This window comes from Dendropsophus ebraccatus, chromosome 6 (genome assembly GCF_027789765.1).
Source record: "Dendropsophus ebraccatus isolate aDenEbr1 chromosome 6, aDenEbr1.pat, whole genome shotgun sequence".
Classification (NCBI taxonomy): Eukaryota; Metazoa; Chordata; class Amphibia; order Anura; family Hylidae; genus Dendropsophus; species Dendropsophus ebraccatus.
The window spans coordinates 58,614,756-58,637,891 of NC_091459.1; the positions used below are offsets into that span (position 1 = coordinate 58,614,756).

Here is a 23,136-nt window from a genome sequence, read left to right on the forward strand (position 1 = left end):
GGGCGAGACGTCCGAGGAGTCGGCTGGTTACTGCGGGTCTTCTGGGTCTTCTTCAGACCCATATCAGGCATGTGGCACGGCCGGGTATGGCAAATAACCGCTTGTGGAGGTAGCGTGGAGCGGAGCTCTCCCTCTATGCGACCTTCCCCATCAACTTCCGGTCCCGCCCCCGTCTCAAGGTATAGTCTTAACATAGTACATATTTTATACTAGGGACAGACTAAAAAGCTCAAACTTCCCTTTTTATAATTCGTGTATTTATAAACTTAAACTTGTCATCACTCAAGTCAGTCCCCGGAACTAAATGGAGGAAACCCATGCAAACACAGGAAGAATATACAAACTCCTTGCATATGTTGTCCTTGCTGACATGTAAACCCAGGACACCAGTGCTGCAAAGCAACAGCGCTAAAAACTGCTGCTTATGGAAAACAGAAATTATTTCAGGTATCACCGCTGTTGAAAGAGTGGCCTGCAACTTCTGGGAGTATTAAGCATTGATATTCCATCTTCCATGTAAGAGTCCTCAGCTGCTGTAATGCCAGAAGCTTATGTTCCATGCAGTGCACTCTTTTTCTTATGTGCAAACTGCATAAAAAATTTGCAGGCACTGCAAAATGCTGCAAATGTTTTCACAGTGATAAGAGTGAGCAGTTCCGCCTGTCCCATTGACTCCTCAAACTCAATCCACCGTCCACCCAAAGAATTGAGATGTGAATTGACTTTAAAGAGTCACTGTCGTATTTTTTTTTTTTTTGCAGAAATCAATAGTCCAGGCGATTTTAAGAAACTTTGTAATTGGGTTTATTAGCCAAATCTGCCATTATCTGCATGTAAAAAGCCTTTTCCCAGGTCCCCCCCTCCTTCCTCTTTTTCATCCACTCTGAAAAATCTGAAAATTGTGACTTGTTGCAGGAGACGTCCCCTGTCTGCTCTAGGGAGAGGGGAGGGGGGAGGAGGAAGGAGGGAGTTAGCCGGCAGCAGAAAGCAGATAACAGAGGATTACAGGCAGGGAGCTGGGTGACAGCTGTAATCCGAGCTCAGACAGGTCACTGGTGATGGTCAGAACAGATAACGGGTGAGGGATTTGTAGATTAACTCTTTGTTGTCCTGTTTTGGTCTTTTCTTTAGCTCTCTCCATAGGAGAACAATGAAGACAGGGGGGAGAGCTTCAAACTGCTTTTTCATGATAAAAATGCATTTTTCGGATAATAAACCCAATTACAAAGTTTCTTAAAATCGCCTGGACTATTGATTTCTGCAAAAAAAAAAATCACGACAGTGACACTTTAACCCCTAGACGACCCTGGACGTAGGGTTACGTCATGGAAGTCTGTCCCCAGACGACCCATGACGTAACCTTACGTCACGGGTGTTATTCCCGCTATGAAGCGCGCTCCGGAGCGGAGCGCGCTTCATAGGAGGTGGGGGCCGGCTGCAGTGAGCAGCCGGGACCTCACCGGCAATGACACGCTGCAGCGATCGCGCTGCCGCGGGTCCTTAACCCCTTAAACGCCGCGATCACGGCGCGACCGCGGCGTTTAAGTGTAAGTGACAGGGGGAGTCCCCTGTCACTTACCGATCGGGACCCCCGCAGTGTGACTGCGGGGGTCCCGATCGGTATAACGGACTGCTGGAGGTCTCTTACCTGTCTCCATGCAGTCCGATCGGCGCTCTGCTACTCTAAGCCTGCACAGGCAGGCTCAATGAGCAGAGCGCCGATAACACTGATCAATGCTATGCCTATGGCATAGCATTCATCAGTGTAAAAATCAAACTAATCTATGTACAAGTCCCCCAAAGGGACTTCAAATGTGTAAAAAAAAAAAGTTAAAAACACTAATACACTACCCCAAAACCCCTCCCCCAATAAAAGTTGAAATCACCCCCCTTTCCCATTATATAAATAAAACATATAAAAATAAATAAATAGATAAACATATAATATGCCGTAGCGTGCGTAATTGTCCGATCTATTAAAATATAACAAGCGTCATTGTGACCGGTAAACGGCGTACACGAAAAGAGGGGAAAAAGTGCGCAGATTACCGATTTTATGTTACATTATATATATAAAAAAATTAATAAAAAGTGATCAAAACGTCCGATCTTCACAAATATGGTATTAATAAAAACTAGAGATCATGGCGGAAAAAATGACACCCCATACAGCCCCGTAGGTGAAAAAATAAAACCGTTATAAGCGTCACAATAGTCCCATTTTATTTATAATTAATTGCCAAAAAAAAGGATTTCATTTAAAAAAAATATATAACATTAGAGAATCTGTGTAAACCTGCATATGGTTGTGTTCGGGCTGACCTATAGAATAATTGTATCATGTCGCTGTTACCATATAGTGCATAACGTAGACACAGGAACCCCCCAAACGTTACCATATTGCATTCTTTTTTGCGATTTCATCAATTTATATCTTCATAAATAATATATTTGGAATTCCATCATACATGTTATGGGAAAATGAATGACGCCATTACAAAGTACAACTATTCCTGTAACAAATAAGCCCTTACATGGCCTGTAGATAAAAAACTGAGAGTGCTAGAGCTCTTAGGAGGGGAGGAGGGAAAAACGGAAACACTAAGATCAAAATTTGCGCGGTCCACTGGGTCATTTTGGGCCTGGTCCTCAAAGGGTTAAGCTGAGTCCACTACGTGGCCTGCGCTTGAAATTTCTATAGATATTCTGTAGTTTGAACATACCCTAATAATGTAGCAGATGTAAAACTGTGGAGAGACCACTTACTCTTCTGTGATAAACCACTAAATTCTCGGTTTATTGTAATCCCAAATAAACGGAGACCTGGGTTTGTAGGCGTGGGGTATCTGAGGTGGGCACCCATATTTGGAGAGGTCAGAAAGAAGAAAAGGATTCTTAGTAAGGTGCCTTCTTAACTACTACACGGACGGGCACTGTAGGAGAGCTGGAAGGCGTCCAATCATTGTCAGAGTTGATCAGGTAGCAGTGGGTTAAAATGAAAAGGCTTTATACCCAGTACAGTATAGAATAGGGACACGCTGTGGGTCATATTACCAAATCTTGCTCGCTTAAAGAGTTACAGTTTTAATAATTATAACCTTGTCTTGCAAAACGCTCTCAGACCAAATTACTAGTAATCCAAGGTTTCACTGTATTAATAAAAAGTAACAATTATTATCAACATTGAATCTTCTAAATAAAAAGGTATGACTGCACTCCCTATGCCCTGGCCTATTACAATCTAGCAGCAGGTTGATGGGTATAATGGCCACAGAGGGACAATATATTTGTGTGGGGGGCACAGAGGAGACATTAGTAAAGGGTTAAAGGGGTATTCCACCCAAGAGCTAAAAAACGAAATTCTCCCAAACCTAGCTGGTCTAACTCACAAAGTACCCCTCAGTATTTTGCATCTTGTCTTTCTAGCTGCTGCCATTCCTGAGCTATAAGTCTTTCTAAAAGTTGTTCTATGTCCAAGATGGTGCCAGCAAGGAAAGCCTCAGAGCCAACTGCCAAATATCTGCCTCATCTTGTAGTATCTACCCATTGCTGGCTCAATCTGCTTCTGCTCTACACTGTACGAAAAAAATCTATCATCACTGTTGTAGTATGTCAGTGTGGAGTATCGTGAGTTCTTAGAGATTCTGAGGAACTGTGTGTGTGTGTGTGTGTGTGGGGGGGGGGGGTGCCTTGGCTTAGGTCTCTTAAGCGTATCCTCTCTATGGCACACTTCATGAAGTTAAGAAGAGGCTCCATTGTAGTGACGTTTAAAGCGACACTGTCACCCCGTTTCTGTGTGAGGACTTCTCTACACAGCTGTAGAACCTAAATTCTGCAGTTTTCATACCTTACCTTTTTATAGAATTCTTGGTGCTTGGTCCAGTGAAAAATGCTTATTATTATTGGTGGTTTGTGCCACCCGGGCGGGGCTTCACACCTGCAGCGCCACTGAGCCCTGCCCACATCCGCACCATAGACCCCGCCCCTCCATGGCATCATCGGTGTCTAGGCCCTGTGGCCATTGAAAAGGGCCGGCCTAGAGGACTAGGCCCAACCCCCTATATATGATGGGAGTTGTAGTTGTGCCGTCTTTGGCTCCCCAGGTTGCAGAAGTTCAACCCTCACCGTGCCCTACTGGCAGTTCATTATGAGAGTTGTAGTTTTCAGCTGGAGAGTCAAAGATTGGAAAACAATGATTAGAGAATGACAGTACAGACCATTAATTATAGGGGGCAGTAGTGTGTTTGTTGGTCAAGCAGGAGTACATTATTACTACTGGGGCACAGCAGGACAGTGGGCAGTTACTATGTGGCACAGCAGGACAGGGGGCAGTCACTATTGAAGCACAGCAGGACAGGGGGAAGTTACTATGGGGAAACAGCAGAACAGGAGGCAGTTACTATAGTGGCACAGCAAGGAAGGAGGCATTATTACTATGGAGGCACAGCAGGGAAAGGAGGCATTATTATTATAGCGGCACAGCAGGACAGGGAGCATTTTATTATATGCACTGTAATCATTTTAACTACCTGGTTGGGTTCATATCTGGGCAGGTATTAACTACGGGTGCTTTCAGACCACGGAATGGAGAACTTCCCGCGGATTCCGCCACTCTTCCCATAGACTCCATTTTATGCTCAGGCGGATTCCACTGCCTGCCTTAAGAACTGACATGTCAATTCTTTGGACAGCATGAGCATAAAATGGAGTCTATGGGGAGGGCAGAGATTCAAGCGGGAGGGGGCACGTGGCAGAATCCGCAGGGAAGTTCTCAGCACGGATTCCATAGTATGAACGCACCGTAAAACAGAAGCAGTTGGCATGCAGCATTATGTGTCCCTCTGTGTAGGCAGTGTATGGCGCAGTTACTCGGGCGGTGTATGTGTATGATGCTGTTACTCGGGCAGTGTATGTATATTGCGCCGTTACTCGGGCAGTGTATGCGTATTGGCGTCGTCCTCGGGCAGTGTATGTATATGGCGCCGTTACTCGGGCAGTGTATGTGTATGGCGCAGTTACTCGGGCAGTGCATGTGTATGGCGCTGTTACTCGGGCAGTGTATGTGTATGGCGCTGTTACTCGGGCGGTGTATGTGTATGGCCCGGTTACTTGGGGATTGTATGTGTATGGCGCCGTTACTCGGGCAGTGTATGTGTATGGTGCAGTTACTCGGGGATTGTATGTGTATGGCGCCGTTACTCGGGCAGTGTATGTGTATGGTGCAGTTACTCGGGCAGTGTATGTGTATGGTGCAGTTACTCGGGCAGTGTATGTGTATGGTGAAGTTACTCGGGGATTGTATGTGTATGGCACAGTTACTCGGGGAGTGTATGTGTATGGCGTAGTTACTCGGGCAGTGTACGTGTATGGTGCAGTTACTCGGGGAGTGTATGTGTATGGCGCAGTTACTCGGGGAGTGTATGTGTATGTATGGCGCAGTTACTCGGGGAGTGTATGTGTATGTATGGCGCAGTTACTCGGGGAGTGTATGTGTATGTATGGCGCAGTTACTCGGGGAGTGTATGTGTATGGTGCAGTTACTCAGGGAGTGTATGTGTATGGTGCAGTTACTCAGGGAGTGTATGTGTATGGTGCAGTTACTCGGGGAGTGTATGGCACTTTTGCATTGTACATTGCAGCATCACAACTTCGTCCTGTCAGTATCAGTACTATGTAAACATGCAGTGTGCTATGAGGTACATTATTATAGAGCAGACATCGCATGAGGTGACGAAGCCTCCTCAGCCGGCTGTCACGTGACCAGGCGTCCGGGAAGCCAGAAAGAAACCGCACAGCACCAGTGAGAGGAGCCGGTGACACGGCGGGCGCTGAGGATCATGCTCCCCCTGCTGGCCGCCCTGCTTCTGCTCCCAGCACAGTTCGGGGCTGCTGGGATCACCTATGAGCCCACCTGGGAGTCCCTGGATGCCCGGCCGATTCCTGACTGGTTCGACGACGTCAAATTCGGTATCTTCATCCACTGGGGGGTCTTCTCCGTCCCCAGCTTCGGCAGCGAGTGGTTCTGGTGAGCCGGAAATTCAGGGGTCTATGGAAACAAATCAGTGTGGCTTCTAGTGTGTGCAGTGATCTGTGTGCAGTAATTGGAGTGTGTACCTGCTGGTGTGTGCAGTGGTATGTGTGCAGTGATATTTGTGCAGTGATCTGTGTGCGCCTGCTGGAGTGTGCAGTGATTGGAGTGTGCAGTGGTTGGAGTGTGCACCTGCTGGAGTGTGTAGTGATCTGTGTGCACCTGCTGGAGTGTGCACTGATTTCTGTGCAGTGATATGTGTGCAGTGATCTGTGTGCCGTGATTGGAGTGTGTAGCGATATGTGAGCTGTGTGCGCCTGCTGTCAGCTTTGGGAAGATTTGGGCATTGTCTTTGCTCACAGTAACTGATCCGACCTTTTATTTTACCATTATATGAGGAATGAAGTGTGAGCTCTGATTGGTTGCTTAGTATAAATCTGCCCCATACTTCTGTGTCTACAAGATCCTGAAACAAATTCCATACTTACCATTAAACACTGGGGGAATTTATCATTTCCTTCCCAAGCACAGAATGGCAGCATTGGGAGACTCCAGAGCGCCCCTCAATGTCTAATTGTTGTTCCGCATTAGCTAGGAGTGAGCTCTTGCTATTGCTAAACAATGGGGCTGTGATCTTTCAGCATCTCTGTCATCTTTACATCTTTTTTCCTCACAAATGTTCCAGAACCAAATATTTTCCCCATTGTTTCTGTTTTCTTATAATGAGAATTGTGTAGTTGTCGTGCAAAGCAGGTGAAGCTGGAACATGTCCTAGATGGGAACTACACAGGCTTCTAAATTAGAAGTTTCCTTTAGCAACAAGACCCTAAATATAGGTGCACAGTCTGCACCCTGTTACTAGGCTGGTGTACAATGCCTTATACACACATTATATTACACTTCAAGAGAATTGAAGAAAAGTTCCAATTTAAAGAAACCCTATTGGAGGACATATTGGTTTTGAGAAAAACGCAGAAAGTATACATATCGTTAACCCCTTCATGACCCAGCCCCAAATGTCCTACATGACAACCCCAAAAATATTATTTATGGAGTGAAATTGGAAAAAGAAGCAATTGTAACTTTTTGAGGTTCACGTTTGTACGTAATGCACTTTGCGGTGAAACAGTCATAGCTATAGATCACAGCGTTTAAGGGGTTAATGAGACCCAGCTACCTCTTATTACCTCCGGCCCCAGACACACTGTGTGCGGGACTGCTCTCGCTGCAGCGGTCCCGCACATCAGTAGGCCCCTGAAGTCAGGAAAGTATATATATATATATATATATATATATATATATATACATTCCTACTGCACGGGGAGAGGTGAAAATATATATATCTTTTTTTTTTTCTACAAAAACTAAATGTTCCTTAAAATTACTCTATTCCCATCCTTATAACGCTTTTATCCTTTTGTCTATGGGGCTATGTGAGGTGTAATTTTTTCCGCCATGATCTGTAGTCTCCATTAGTACCTTGTTTGCGTATATGCGACTTTTTCATCACTTTTTCTGGATTTGATGTCAGCAAAAATTAGCTATTTTGCACTTTGGAATTTTTTTGCGCCTACACCATTTACTGTGCATGGTCAGGAATGGTATAGTTTAACAGTTAAGGCGATTATGCACGTGGCAATACCAAATATGTTTGTCTTTTTTATTTATATATTTTAATTTATTAAAGCGACTCTGTACCCACAGACTGACCCCCCAAACCACTTGTACCTTCGGATAGCTGCTTTTAATCCAAGATTTGTCCTGGGGTCCATAACTGCAGGTGATGCAGTTATTGTCATAAAAATAAACGCACACATCGTATATGCAGCAAATACGCAGCAGATCTGCAGCAGATATGATGGTGCAGATTTGATGCTGTGTTCAGTTATTTAGATCTAATCTGCTGCGTATCTGCTGTGTATCTGCTGCGTATCTGCTGTGTATCTGCTGCGTATTTGCTGCGTATCGCAGCAGTAAATACGCTGCGTATACGGTGTGTGTGTGTTTGTACCCTTAATCCTACAGCGCTGTGTCTAACGGCCGGGGCTTAGATTTGTATATGCATTAGGCTGGCACATCCTCTCTGTCCTTCCTCCCCACCCTCCTCACTAGGAATGTTCCAGGCAGATTGATTCCTATTCCCCACCTGTGGCAGCCTGGCACATGGGCTGGATCGTTAATACACCTGTGCAAAGCTCAAACAGCAGTAAATGTTCCTGGATCATTCCTAATGATGAGGAGAATGGGGAGGAGGGAGGGAGAGGTGGTGCCAGCCTAATGCATATACAAATGTAAGCCCCGGCCGTTAGACACAGCGCTGCTGGATTAAAAGTTGTTTTTATGACAATAACTGCATCCCCTGCCGAACGGAACCCAGGACAGATCTTGGATTAAAAGCAGCTATCTGAAGGCACAAGTGGTTTGGGGGGGTCAGATTGTGGGTACAGAGTCGCTTTAAATAAGAAAAGGGGGGTGATTCAAACTTTTATTAGGGATGGGAATTAAAAACCCTTTTTTTTTTTTTTTTTTTTTTTTTTTTAAACATACACAGTAATTAGAAGTCCCCCTTGGGGACTTGCTCTATTACTCTGGTCTGCTGCAGACCAGATCTATAGATTACCAAGCCAGGATCAGTGTTATTCCAACACTGTGAGGAAAAGTTATCCCCCCTCCCCCTGTTCTCGCGGATAAATTCTGCAGAATGCCATCGCCTGTAGGCGCTCACGATCGCGCGCCTTTTCCGACGGCTCCATAGACACCATTCTATGGGCCGGCTGATTCTGCATTCCGCTGAAAGAATTGACGTGACAATTCTTTCGGCGGCATGCAGAATCAGCCTGCCCATAGAATGGTGTCTATAAAGCCGGGCGAAAGGCGCGTGGCCGTGAGCGCGTACAGGTGACGGAGTTCTGCTGAATTTATCTGTGAGAATTCCTTAGTCTGAACCCACCCTATAGGTGGAAATTGAACAGGGTTAAATCTTATCTAACTGGAGCTCTCCTTTAATCCTATGATTCCTCAGTATTAAAAGCTGATCAGATTCATAGTTTGCAACTATTAGGGAGGAGCTGATTCTATGCAGCATCTGAAGTGGAGCCATGTTCTCACATCTGCTCAGGATCCCAGGTGAATAATTCAGTTTACCTGTTTTTCGTTTTATCCTGTTGCTGGCCAATAAAACACAATGGGAGAATCAATTCACTGATCTTTTTTTAAAGGTAAATACCTGATTGGGCTGTGCACTAGCAGGACTGAGGTCAGGCAAAAGTTTCCTTCCCTCCTGCCAAGAGCCTGAGGATTTGTTAACACCTAGAGATGAGCAAACCTTGAGCATGCTTGGGTTCGTTCGATTCTAAGCGTCCTATTTCACGGGCCGAGGAGGGCCCGATCAACGATGTAAACGAGCGGCGATTTGCTAGATCGTCGCTCTTTTACTGGGCCTATTCCACGGCCCGATGATCGTTGAGCGAGGGCTGCAAGGACATCGTTACCGATGTCCTTGCAGCCCTTGCAGCATCATACATTACCTGTCAGGGCTTCTCCGCGTTGTCTTCATCCCAGGGTCCCGCGCGCTCTATCTTCTGAATGGCCGGTCAGCTGACAGGCCACACTCAGCCAATCACAGGCCGCGGCGGTCCCGGCCTGTGATTGGCTGAGCGCTCCGTCAGCTGACCGTCCATTCAGAAGATAGAGCGCGCTGGACCCGGGGATGAAGACAGCGCGGAGAAGAAGCCCTGCAGCCAGGTAATGTATGATGCTGCTGCTTCTTCTCAAATCGTCGGTCGCCCGCCGCGCACCGCTATTCAACCATAACGATGCGCGGTGGGGGAACGATGATTTTAGGTCTGGTCCTAAATGAACGATCAGCCGATGACACGATCATCGGCTGATCGTTCTCTCTATTTCACCGAACGATAATCGGCCGAATCGGGCCAAATGGGGCCGATCCGGCCGATTATCGTTACTGTGGAATAGGGCCCTAAGTGTGCAACATTGGATTACTGGTGGCTGCAAAACTTGGATGCAGCCATAAGCCATAGGCTGTATCCATGTTTTCCAGGACTCCCTAGAGCTGCATCCAACTTCTTCAGCCACCGGTAATCAGATGCCACGCTTTTGGAATCGGACAACCCAATTGTGCTCAAGGTTCACTCATCTCTATTCACACCCCACTTTTAAGCCTGTTTTTCAGTCAAAAATGTCTGAAATTTCTTTCGCTGTTCTATTTTCAGCCGTCGGCAGTCACATTACATTGAAGAGAATGTTTACCTCTTTCGTTGCTGTTTCCAGCCTCTTCCTCCTCCTTAGCTGAAAATCAGGATTCCTACATTAAATTTACATTGTTGATAATATAACATTCAGCATAAAGTTACAGCACAGATCTCCTCACACAAAGGCCCTGACACCCGCATTGTTTTTTTAGAATGTTTTTAAAGTGGTTGCTCACCCCAAAAAATTTCTTTAAAATCCACTGGTGCCAGAGATCTGTAATTTTACTTCTACTAAAAAAATGTCAAGTCCCCTGTAGTTATCAGCTGCTGTATGTCCTGCAGGAAGTGGTATTTTTTCCAGTGTGGAGAGCAGGAGAGGTTTTCTATAAGGGTTTGCTACAGCTCTGGACGGTTCCTGACATGGACAGAGGTGGCAGCAGAAAGCACTGTGCCAGACTGGAAAGACTACACCACTTCCTTCAGGACATACAGCAGCTGATAAGTACTGACAGACTCCATATTTTTTTTAATACAAGTAAATTACAAATCTCTGGCCCTTTTTGGTACCAGTTGGTTTGAAAGACATTTTTGTTGGGGTGAACTACACCTTTAATTTACAGAGCCTACAAGACTTGAGCATTGAGCTGTTCAATAGACCGCTGGATTGTTTGTGCAGCTTTTTACTGACATCGTGGACAAACATGTCGACATGTTTGGCTGATAATCAGACCATGTATTAGGCCCCTTAGAAGAAGGGGGTGTCAAAGACATGTTAGAACATTGCTCTGCTGCTGCAGGTTGCAGTCTCCATTTCTTGAATTCAAGAGAAAATGCTTAAAAGTGAATGTATCAGTTCAATCCATATCCATCAAGACCTTATAGGGCACTGCTACGCTTATTGCGCTTTTCTCAATCTGCCACCTGGTACCCGCGATTTGCATTGCTGTATGAATATGCAAATTAGGTTGTTCGGTGAACTGGAGGTGAGCTTAGCCAATAACTGCCACCCCCTACTGTGTTGACCTGTTGAGGCAGAGCCATTTTTGTTATTATATATATTATACTATCCTTATTATAAGACAGTCCTGAAATCTTAAGCCACTGGGCTTAAAGGAGAACCCTGGACATAATATAAAAAAATCACAGAGGGCAGGGGATGGTAGGAACAAAACATGTGCCCCCGCAGCAGCAGTGCCATGGCTCACTCGCAGCCTTTGATCACCTGTGTCTCCCAGCTTTCAGTATTTTCACAATTTGTCAAGAACTACCTGCTTAGCCTGTCAGTGACTGCAGAGCTGTCATGTCCAGACTTCCCCTCTAAAACAAAGGGACTTTTATATGGCCCCATCAATATAGTAAATCTGCTAGATCGGTGCTCGTTTACTGAGCCTATTACACAGCTCGATTATTGTGCAAGGGTACTCCTTGCAGCCCAGAACGTCATGAAAAGCAGGTAGTTCGTGCAACATGACATTCCAGAAACGTCATGCTGTCCCTGCCTCCCCCCACTGTCCCTAGTGGCGATTAAAATTTTCAAGTATTTGCGCAAATCTTAAAATAAATGTATCAACCAAAGTATACCACTAATAAAAGAGGAATATGTCACAAAAAAACAATCTCAGAATCACAGCTTTAATTAAAAGCATCGCAGAGTTATGACTACATAAAGAGAGACCGGTCAGATTTGAAAAATAGGCCCTGGGCATTAAGGCCAAAACAGACTGCAGAGGCAAGGGGTTAAAGCATAATAATAAAGTATATACGTTCCATCTCCACGTTCCCTGTTGTCTTCCTGTAGGCTACCTGCAGCCTACAGTGCAAGTGTGGAGGTTCCGTCCCAGACAGTGATTGGCAGAGGTATATACAATAGCTGCTGCTCACTACTCAGCCCCCCTCCTCTGTGGAATGAGCCCACAGAGCAGGCCCGGACTGGTAATTTGGCAAACCGGGCAAATGCCTGCTGGGCTGGCCAGATTACCAGTCCGTGGGCCACCCAGACTACATAATAAAAAAAAAAATCACATTATTATAAATAAAAAGGGCACAGATTGCACTTAAAATAAAATATATGGGGTAAAGAGGGGCAGATGGGGTTCACAGGGGGCATAGACAAACTAATTGGGGTACAAAATATGGGGCACAGAGGGGACATGAAAAAACTACATGGGCACAGAGGGTGTAGAACACTATGGGGCACAGAGGGACATATAAAAACTAAGGGGGGAGTCATTTATACATTGTAGGAGGCATAGAACACTATGGGGCACAAAGGGGGTATATAACATATGGGGCACAGAGGGGGCATATAACACTATATGGGTGCACCATGGGTGTATATATACACTATATGTGGCACAGAGGGGCATATAAACACTTTATGGGGCACAGAAGGGGCATATAAACACTATATGGGGCACAGAGGGGGCATAAACCACTATATGGGGCACAGAGGGAGCATATAAACACTGTATGGGGCACAGAGAGGGCATATGAACACTAAATGGGTGCACAGTGGGGGTATATACACACTATATGGGGGCACAGAGGGGGTATGTATACACTATATGCATACCTCCCAATTTTGGCTGAGAGGAAAGAGGGACATTGACACGCCTCTAACCCCAACCAAAGACATGTCCCTAAACACCCAAGACACGCCCCTACCCCCCCAAGACACGCCCCTAAACACCCATATCTCGTGTTCCACTGTTATTCACACAATCATGTAGGATATCATGGTTTAAACTACTTTTTTATATTTTCTGCTGTCATACAGGAGCCTATACTTACCTGCCCATGCTTCAACTGTGTATTGTTGCAGTGTCGCTGATGTCCCCCACTGACTGAAATGACTCCACTTCCAAAATGAACTTATATTGGGAGTGACCGTTCGCTTGAACCATGGGTCTCCAAACTGCGGCCCTCCAGCTGTTGCAAAATCACAACTTCCATCATGCATGGACAGCTAAAGCTTTGGATTTGGCTGTCCAGGCATGATGGGAAATATAGTATTGCAACAGCTGGAGGGCCGCAGTTTGGAGACCCATTAGACAATCACTGACAGCTGTCGTATCTCAGTTAGTGATTGGCTAAGGCTAGGTTCACACTGCGTTTTCAGCATCCGTTTAACGGATCCGTCTTTTTTAACGTCCAGAAAAATAGGGTCAGCAACGTTTTTTTGGTCCGTTTTGGTCCGCCAAAAAAAAACGGATCCGTTTTTTTTTTATAATGGAAGTCAATGGAAAAACGGATGCACACAAATGAATCCGTTTTTTGCAATCCGTTTTTCATGCGTTTTTTGCAAAAAACGGATGCGTTAAACGGATGCTGAAAACGCAGTGTGAACCTAGCCTAAGGGGGCTGTCACTCCCAAGACAAGTTCATCTCGGAAGTGGGGCCATTTCAGTCAGTATATATATAAGTATGTAATACAATGCTGATAACTACACAGAATGGATATATATATATACACACTCTCATACAGGGGGATAATAAGTATATAATACACTGCTGCCTACACTGAATGAAGAGATATTTACATACACAGGAGAAAGATAAGTAAATAATACACTGCTGATCACTCTGTTGTCTGACTGCACCGCCTCCCCCTCCGACCCCAGCCGGAATGCATAGCAGTCAGACAGCAGAGTAATGAAGACCCCCCCGTAGTGTTAGAATGCCGCGGCACCCCCCAGGGACCCCTCACTGTGTCTCCACACAGCATTAGTAGTAAGTAATGCCCCCAGTTACGCCCCTGTGCTTCAGCCGGCTCCAGCGTCTCTCCTTCCTCTCAGGGCTCTGCTGGTGACGTCACTCAAGTCCTGCTCCGCCCCGGAACGCAGGGGATGAGAGAGACCTCTTGTGACCGGAGGCAGAATGCTGCTTCCGGCCACAAGGGCAAGCAGTGCACAGCCCCGCATCTGCGAGTGCTCATCAGGAGCGCTCGCAGTTAAAGGGCCAGGCATGTTTTGGCAAGCGGGACACTTGGGGCCGTATCGGGACATGACCCCGAAATCGGGACTGTCCCGCTTAATCCGGGACTGTTGGGAGGTATGTCTATGGGTGCCCAGTGGGTATATATACTTTATGAGGTCACAAAAGGGGCTGTGTATACTACATGGGGGCACAGAGGGGGCCTATTATATGGGCACAGAGTGGGCACAATACATACACAATATTACAGTGTGGGGTAATACATGGGGACTTTGTATAGAGGGGAGGATGGTGCTAATGCCAGGAGCCTAAAATGTTTGTCTGTCAGATTCTGTGGAGATGAGTTCTGCTCGGGAGAATCTTCATGCTGGCCAGGCCTGATGGGGGAGAAAAGCAAAGTGACAGACTGATCAGAGAAGACGTCACTTGTGAGTCCCTGGATGTAACTACAGTGTCAGGGCTGTGGAGTCGGTAAGCCGCAGCTCCGACTCCAACTCCGACTCCTGACTCCTGTTCCTTCATAAATAGATGGTCATATACCTGGGGAGTCATTTATCACACTGGCTTAGCAGCTTCTCCCTAATGAAGGGAGCAGGTGGTCTTTTCCTGCTAACAATGCCAGATACCTGTAATATAGAGGTCAGCCTTAGTGATGTTCAGGGGGTCACACATAGTGATATAGAGGTGTCAGCCATAGTGATGTTCAGGGGGTCACACATAGTGATATAGAGGTGTCACACATAGTGATATAGAGAGGGGTCACACATAGTGATATAGAGGTCACACAGTGATATAGAGAGGTCACACATAGTGATATAGAGAGGGGTCACACATAGTGATATAGAGAGGGGTCACACAGTGATATAGAGGGGTCACACATAGTGATATATAGAGAGGTCACACATAGTGATATAGAGAGGTCACACATAGTGATATAGAGAGGGGTCACACATAGTGATATAGAAGGGTCACACAGTGATACAGAGAGGTCACACATAGTGATATAGAGAGGGGTCACACATAGTGATATAGAGAGGGTCACACATAGTGATATAGACAGGGGTTACACATAGTGATATAGAGAGGGTCACACATAGTGATATAGAGAGGGGTCACACATAGTGATATAGAGAGGGGTCACACAGTGATATAGAGGGGGTCACACATAGTGATATAGAGAGGGGTCACACATAGTGATATAGAGGTCACACAGTGATATAGAGAGGTCACACATAGTGATATAGAGAGGGGTCACACATAGTGATATAGAGAGGGGTCACACATAGTGATATAGAGGGGTCACACATAGTGATATATAGAGGTCACACATAGTGATATAGAGAGGTCACACATAGTGATATAGAGAGATCACACATAGTGATATAGAGAGGGGTCACACAGTGATATAGAAGGGTCACACAGTGATACAGAGAGGTCACACATAGTGATATAGAGGGGTCACACATAGTGATATAGAGAGGGTCACACATAGTGATATAGAGAGGGGTCACACATAGTGATATAGAGAGGGGTCACACATAGTGATATAGAGAGGGGTCACACATAGTGATATAGAGGTCACACAGTGATATAGAAGGTCACTGTGGGGGGCACGCATGCACACACACAGCCTGCTGCAGCCATGGCACACATACACACAGCCTGCTGTAGTCATAGCACACACACAGCCTACTGCAGCCATAGCACGCACACATGCACACACACACACACACACACAGCTGCAGCCATTGAACACTGAAGAAAAACACACAATCTTCTCCCAGAGAGAAAACACCACACTGAGGACAGAGGTTACTGCTACACTACTTATGTATTCTCCTCCTCCTCTATATTACACAGGATATCTCAATATTACCATATTGCTGCTCATATACAGTCATCCAGCATCCAGGAAAAGAACAGCACAGATCTCCCCCCACACAATGGACTCTTCCAGCTCACAAACAAACTGCCAAATAGTGACCGACAACTTTTCCATGACCACCCTTATGTAATAGGGCCAGTGTCCTATTACTGATATATTCCCCAACCACCCTTATGCAATAGGACCAGTGTCCTATTACTTATATATTCCCTGACCACCCTTATCTAATAGGGCCAGTGTTCTATTACTGATATATCCCTCGACCACCCTTATGTAATAGGGCCAGTGTCCTATTACTGATATATTCCCCGACCACCCTTATGTAATAGGGCCAGTGTCCTATTACTGATATATTCCCTGACCACCCTTATGTAATAGGGCCAGTGTCCTATTAGAATGTTGCTCATAATATATATTCATGAGCAAAACTTGTAAAATTCATTTCAAAATTCAGTTCTACATTTTTTAAATATTTTTTTAAAGCTGGAGTCGGTACATTTTTTTCCAACTCCGACTCCAGCTAAAGCTAACTCCGACTCCAGCCAAAACTAGCTCCAACTCCGACTCCACGACTCCGACTCCACAGCCCTGTACAGTGTAATAACTTATATGGGGGAGGAAAGTGGGGGTACAATTAGGTTATGGGGTCTCAGGCACATCCTTGCACACATCCTTGTCTGTGTCTGCACCTGCTGACTGCTAATATTGCATCTTATGAGTACAGTCCTGCAGTCCTCCTCACACATTATATAGTAGTACTAGTACTGTGTGATACAGAAATAATATCATTAAAGAGAACCTATCACCTAAAAATCACTGTCCCTATTATTAAAGGTCCTCTCTCCCTAAGTCTATTCCTGAAGATACAGACTGCCTTTGCAGTCTGTATCTTATTCTTTACCTAATCCTCTTCTTCGGTGTAGTAATGCCGGGGCGCCGCCATCTTGATGACGTCACGCTGGAACGCACGTGCGTTCCAGCGTGACGTCATCAAGATGGCGGCGCCCCGGCATTACTGCACCGGAACAAAGGAGTAGGTAAAGTATAAGATACAGACTGCAAATGCAGTCTGTATCTTTATGAAGTCTATTTATGAAGATACAGACTGCATTTGCAGGCTGTATCTTATACTTTACCTAATCCACTTGTTCCGGTGGAGCAAGGCCGGTGTCGCCATCTTGATGACGTCACTTTGCGTTCCACCGCTGGAACGCAAGTGACGTATTCAAGATGGCGGCGGCCGGCCTTACTGTACCGAACAAGAGGATGAGGTAAAGTATAAGATACAGACTGCAAAGGCAGTCTGTATCTTCATTTTGTCTATTTATGAAGATACAGACTGCCTTTGCAGTCTGTATCTTATACCTTACCCAATCCTCTTGTCCGCTGCCGGGCGCCGCCATCTTAATTTAGTCACTTGCGTTCCAGCGGTGGAACGCAAAGTGACGTCATCAATATGGCGGCGCCCCCGGCATTGCTGCCACTCTGCATGACGGGAGCTTCCTGTCTCGCGCCGGCTCTTTTGAAAAGAGCCGGCGCGAGACAGGAAAGTAATGTGTGTATATCTCAAAAATACAGTTATAAAAATAATTAAGTGTATTTGCAAATATTAATAAAATTTAAATGTACAGCTAATTAGCAAAAAAAAAATTTTTGAATTTCGGCCATGATTGGTTCTCTTTAAGTGTTTACTGTGCATGAAAGAGGCCGATCAGCGAGGACAGGTGTGTGTGAAAGCTGGTGTTGCAGCACATTGCTCACTGTCACACAGGGTGGCTCCTGGCAGTGTCACTATGGTTGTGCCCTCTCTGTGTTACCTGGAGGAGGAGGAGGTGTTCCCTATAGAGAATGGCGGAGTACAGAGTTGGTGCTCACTATAGAGAATGGAGGTTGAGGGGATTGAGCTGTGTGGGGGTAGGTAATCCGTGATCTGTATTTCTTTTGGTGTTTGGGGTAAAAGTTAATGTGGCCTGGGGTCTAAAGTTACATGTTGGGGTATGAATATATTTTGGGTCTATGGCATAAATTTATTTGGGGCCCAAGTTATGAATTTATTTCACAGTCTGTGGATTCCATTTAGTCAGGGGTCTGGGATAATTTATTTAGGAGTCTGTGGGAAACAGCACAATGACAGGAAAGCGGACAGATCCTTTGTAATAGTTCTGTATTCTACCTGTGACTGCATATGATCACTGCTGTATACTCTTCTATAGTCTGCAGTATGACTGGGCGATTAATCGGATTAATTCGATTAATCGTCCAGAACGTTGAAATCGATTAGATTTTTTGTGAAAATTGTAAATTCGATTTTCACAAAAAATCATTTTGGGCTGCAGTGCCGGAGAGGAGCTGAGAGGAAGGGGGGTTGCGATGCGGGCCGGCGGGAGAGCCGTAGAGGGGCGGTGTGGGTGAGCGGGGAGAAGATGCTGGGTGGCCAGGCTGGAGAGGGGCGGTGCGGTGCCGGTGGCCTCCAGCTACTGACAGCGCCGCCACTGACCGTCCCCCGCCCCCTCCACTGAGCGTCCCACTCTCCTCCCGGACAGATATGGAGGTCCCGGGTCTGTGGAGGAGGAGGCCGCAGGGACTACAGTAGGTGGTGACCGCGGCGGTGCACGTCCTGGAGCTATACAGCTCAGTGCAGACCCCCGTTCCCGCTGTATAGCTCCGTGACCCGCAGCGACTCGATCACCACCTACTGTAGCCCCTGCAGCCTCCTCCTCCACAGACCCGGGACCTCCACGTCTGGCCGGGAGGGGAGCGTATGTGTGGAGGTGAGAGGAGGAGGAGATTTATGTGCCCTCCTGCTCCAATCACCTCCAGCTGCACCAGTCACCCCCCCAGTCCCCTCAGTGTCCCCCCAATCCCCTCAGTGTCCCCCCAATCCCCTCAGTGTCCCCCCAATCCCCTCAGTGTCCCCCCAATCCCCTCAGTGTCCCCCCAATCCCCTCATTGTTCCCTCAGTGTCCCCCCCAGTCCCTTAATCCCCTGTGTCCCCCCAGTCCCCTCAGTGTCCCCCAATCCCCTCAGTGTCCCCCCAGTCCCCCAATCCCCTCAGTGTCCCCCCAATCCACTTAGTGTCCCCCCAATCCCCTCATTGTTCCCTCAGTGTCCCCCCAGTCCCTTAATCCCCTGTGTCCCCCCCAGTCCCCTCAGTGTCCCCCCAGTCCCCTCAGTGTCCCCCCTCCAGTCCCCTCAGTGTCCCCCCCAGTCCCCTCAGTGTCCCCCCAATCCCCTCAGTGTACCCCCCAGTCCCCTCAGTGTCCCCCCCAGTCCCCTCAGTGTCCCCCCAGTGTCACCTCAGTCCCCCCTCAGTTTTACGCCAGTCCCCTTCAGTGTCCCCCCAATCCCCTCACAGTCCCCCCAGTCTCCCATCAGTGTCCCCCCAGTGTCCCCCCAGTCCCTTTCAGTGTCCCCCCAGTCCCCTTCAGTGTCCCCCCCAGTCCCCCATGTCCCCCCAGTCCCCTCAGTGTTTCCCCCCCAGTCCCCTCAGTGTCCCCCCCAGTCCCCTCAGTGTCCCCCCAGCCCCCTCAGTGTCCCCCCAGTGTCACCTCAGTCCCCCCTCAGTTTTACCCCATTCCCCTTCAGTGTCACCCCAGTCCCCTTCAGTGTCACCCCAGTCCCCTTTAGTGTCACCCCAGTCCCCTTTAGTGTCCCCCAGTGTCACTCCAGTCCCCTTCAGTTTTACCCCATTCCCCCTCAGTCTCCCCAGTCACCCCTCATCTTTACCTGTACTACTACACCCCTTAGCCACTATACCTCCACTACTACACCCCTTATCCACTATACCTCCACTACTACACCCCTTATCCACTATACCTCCACTACTACACCCTACGTAGATGGAGGCACAAACATGATTTCCTATACTATATGGGGCCTCTGTTACACTGGAAAGCAATACAGTTGTTGTCTGAAATATCATTAAAATAGTATCTGATGTTGCTGGTAGAAAATGTCCTGTTTATTTAGCAAAAAAGGAAAAAAAATCGAGATTTAAATCGAGAATCGTCCAAAAAATTTTAAAAATCAAGATTTTATTTTTTGCCCATATCGCCCAGCCCTAGTCTGCAGGGTGTAATACTCTGCAGCATCTGTGTATACTTGGTATCTGATATCACTGCTGTATACTCTTCTATATTCTGCAGGGAGTAATACTCTGCAGCATCTGTGTACATCTGATACTACTGCAGTATACTCTTCTATATTCTGTGGGGTGTAATACTCTGCAGCATCTGTGTACACCTGGTATCTGATATCACTGCTGTATACTTTTCTGTAGCCTGCAGGGTGTAATACTCTGCAGCACCTGTGTACACCTGGTATCTGATATCACTGCTGTATACTCTTCTGTAGTCTGCAGGGTGTAATACTCTGCAGCATCTGTGTACACCTGGTGTCCGATATCACTGCTTTATACTCTTCTATAGTCTACGGGGTGTAATACTTTGTGTACACCTAGTATCTGATGGCTATTTGGTCAGTGTATGGCGGTATTTGTGATTATATTGGTAGTGTACACTTAGTTTTCTCTCTGATATTTCTGGGCTTTATGTATGTAAGAAAATGATGTGACAAAGTGGGGATAAAAATTCTTATCATTCTTCTTGGTGCAATGGGTGTGTGTGGGGAGATATATAAGTGGGCTGCTGGGATTTGTGTGCCAGGGCTGCTTTTCAGGCCCAGTCCGGCCCTGCCACAGAGTTATACCCTCACATATGTATCCCATACAAAAAAATAGTTAAAATAGGTAATGTTAATTTTGTCTCCATGAGGCTTGTCATAAAGCATGTTACTATATGCTGTTAAAAACTGCTTAGGCATCATGGCAGTCCCCATAATAATGTACTACAGGTGAAACAAAAAAAATTACAATCAAAATCGAAACAAATTAGAAAAAAAAAAGAATGTGCCTGTATCTGTCTGTAATGGGTAAAAACACATCTAGTCCATACGTTCTCTTAAAGAGGTCTCCATCCATAAAACCATGTAGAGTGAATATACTTGTTCTTTATTGTTTAGGTGGTATTGGCAAGAAAAGAAATCTGAGGCTTATGTCACTTTTATGTCAAAGAATTACCCTCCAGATTTCACTTATCAGGATTTTGGGCCACAGTTTACCGCTGAATTCTATGACCCACAAAAGTGGGCAAACATTTTTAAGGATTCAGGTGCCAAGTACATTGTCCTCACCTCCAAGCATCATGAAGGTAAATATTCAGGGTTTACTTTTTTTTTAGTTTGTTAGAGGGGGGATTTATCACAACCAATCAGAGCTTAAAGGGGCACTCCTGTAAGCTATTTCTGTTTGCAAATCTCTAATCTTTCAGTACTTAGCTACTGTATGTTCTTCAGGAAGTGGTGTACTCTTTCCAGTCTGACACAGTGATCTCCACCTCTGTCCATGTCAAGACTTCTCCTACTGCTTCTCCTACCTGAGCCACCCCCCCCCCCCCTTCCTTTTATCTTTCATACATGGTGACTTTTTTCATTTTTTGGGGGGTTGATATTATTACCGTATTTTTTTCCACCATTGTACTTGTTTTTTCATTACTCTTCATCCATGTTGTGTTTAGGGGTCAATTCTTAGTGTATCCTGTCTGGGACGCAAGCGGGATATTGATTTATGCATTTTAAGTGTTTTTAATGCTGTCATGGTCTTGTGAGGAGGCTTGTCTCCTTTTGTCTGCTTCTTTTATTAATTTTGTGTACTTTGACTAAATAAAACATTGGATGTGCAGCTCTTGTGTGCTTTTTTTCTGTTTATATGCATAGCTGCACTATGTTATATAGTGTGGTGCCCACCTTTTTGCTTGTTCCAGCAGTTGTTGCCATCTCAAAAAGCTGCTTGTATATTGTCCTGTAGCCCATCCCAGTTTTATGCAGGTCTACAATTTTGTTCCTGGTGTCCTTAGACAGCTCTTTGGTCTTGGCTATGGTGGAGAGGTTGGAGCGTGATTGACTGTGTGGACAGGTGTTTTCAATGCAGGTAACGAGTTCACATAGGTGCAGTTAATCCAGGTAATAAGTGCAGAGTAGGGGGAGCTTCTTATAGAGGAACTGGTTGATCGTTAAAGAGGACCTTTCACCCCCCCCCCCCCCCACCGTGCCGGGGTGACAGGCTCCCGACCCCGCGTTGGGGGGGCTGTAACGGGGGGGTCGGGAGCCTGTCACCCCGGCACGGGGGGTGACAGGTCTCCTTTAATCATATATTTTTTCATGCAATAAAATGGATTATGTAAAAATCATACAATGTGATTTTCTGCAATGTTTTATAGATTATGTGGGAGATTTATGAAAGGGTGTAAATATACACCTGGTGTAAACTGTCCACAGCAACCAATCACAGCTCCTCTTTTATTCTACCAGAGCTGAAAGCTGAGCTGTGATTGGTTGCTGTGGGCAGTTTACACCAGGTGTATATTTACACCCTTTTATAAATCTCTCCCTATTTGTCTCTTACAGGTCAGGTGTACCTATAATAAAAATTACATCCCTCTCTGTTCTTTTTAGTTGGCAAAACTTGCAAAATCGACAGCATATCAAATACTTATTTTTCCAATGCTTTTGCAACAATGCATCTTAGTGTAGACTTTAGTCATGCCTTAGTTTTATTTTGTGTTTATTTTTTTTCTTAGCAATTTCATAAATCAAACATTATTTTCTTTAAAGGTTACACCTTATGGGGTTCCAATTTTTCTTGGAATTGGAACGCCTTGGATATGGGATCAAAACGTGACCTAGTCGGTGAGCTGGCAGATGCCGTAAGGAAGAATACAGATTTGCACTTTGGACTTTATCACTCCCTATATGAGTGGTTTAACCCTCTTTTCCTGACCGATAAAAAGAATAATTTCCAAACATACAATTTCCCAAAGACTAAATCATTGCCTGAATTATATGAAATTGTAATAAAATATAAACCAGAAATTCTTTGGTCAGATGGAGATGCTAATGCCTCATATACCTACTGGAACAGCACTGGCTTCTTGGCTTGGCTGTACAATGAAAGGCAAGTTGACCGTTTTGAAGTCCATGATGGAAAAGTATAGTAACTCTACATTGATATTATTATTGTTCCT

At 45.9% G+C, this 23,136-nt stretch overlaps 1 protein-coding gene across 5 annotated transcripts in view; it reads left to right on the forward strand.

Moving 5' to 3' along the window:
- Positions 1-5,812: 5,812 nt before the first annotated feature.
- LOC138794854 (plasma alpha-L-fucosidase-like) overlaps positions 5,813-23,136 on the forward strand; it is a 62,367-nt gene continuing 45,043 nt past the window's right edge. For 3 of the 5 annotated variants that reach the window (XM_069973766.1, XM_069973769.1, XM_069973767.1), the window contains exons 1-3: positions 5,813-6,025; positions 21,077-21,264; positions 22,727-23,066. In XM_069973766.1, the coding sequence (XP_069829867.1) occupies positions 5,838-6,025; positions 21,077-21,264; positions 22,727-23,066 (716 nt within the window). In that variant the 5' untranslated portion in view covers positions 5,813-5,837. The remainder of the gene's footprint in view (positions 6,026-21,076; positions 21,265-22,726; positions 23,067-23,136) is intronic. The other 2 variants (XM_069973770.1, XM_069973771.1) reach the window with 2 other exon arrangements.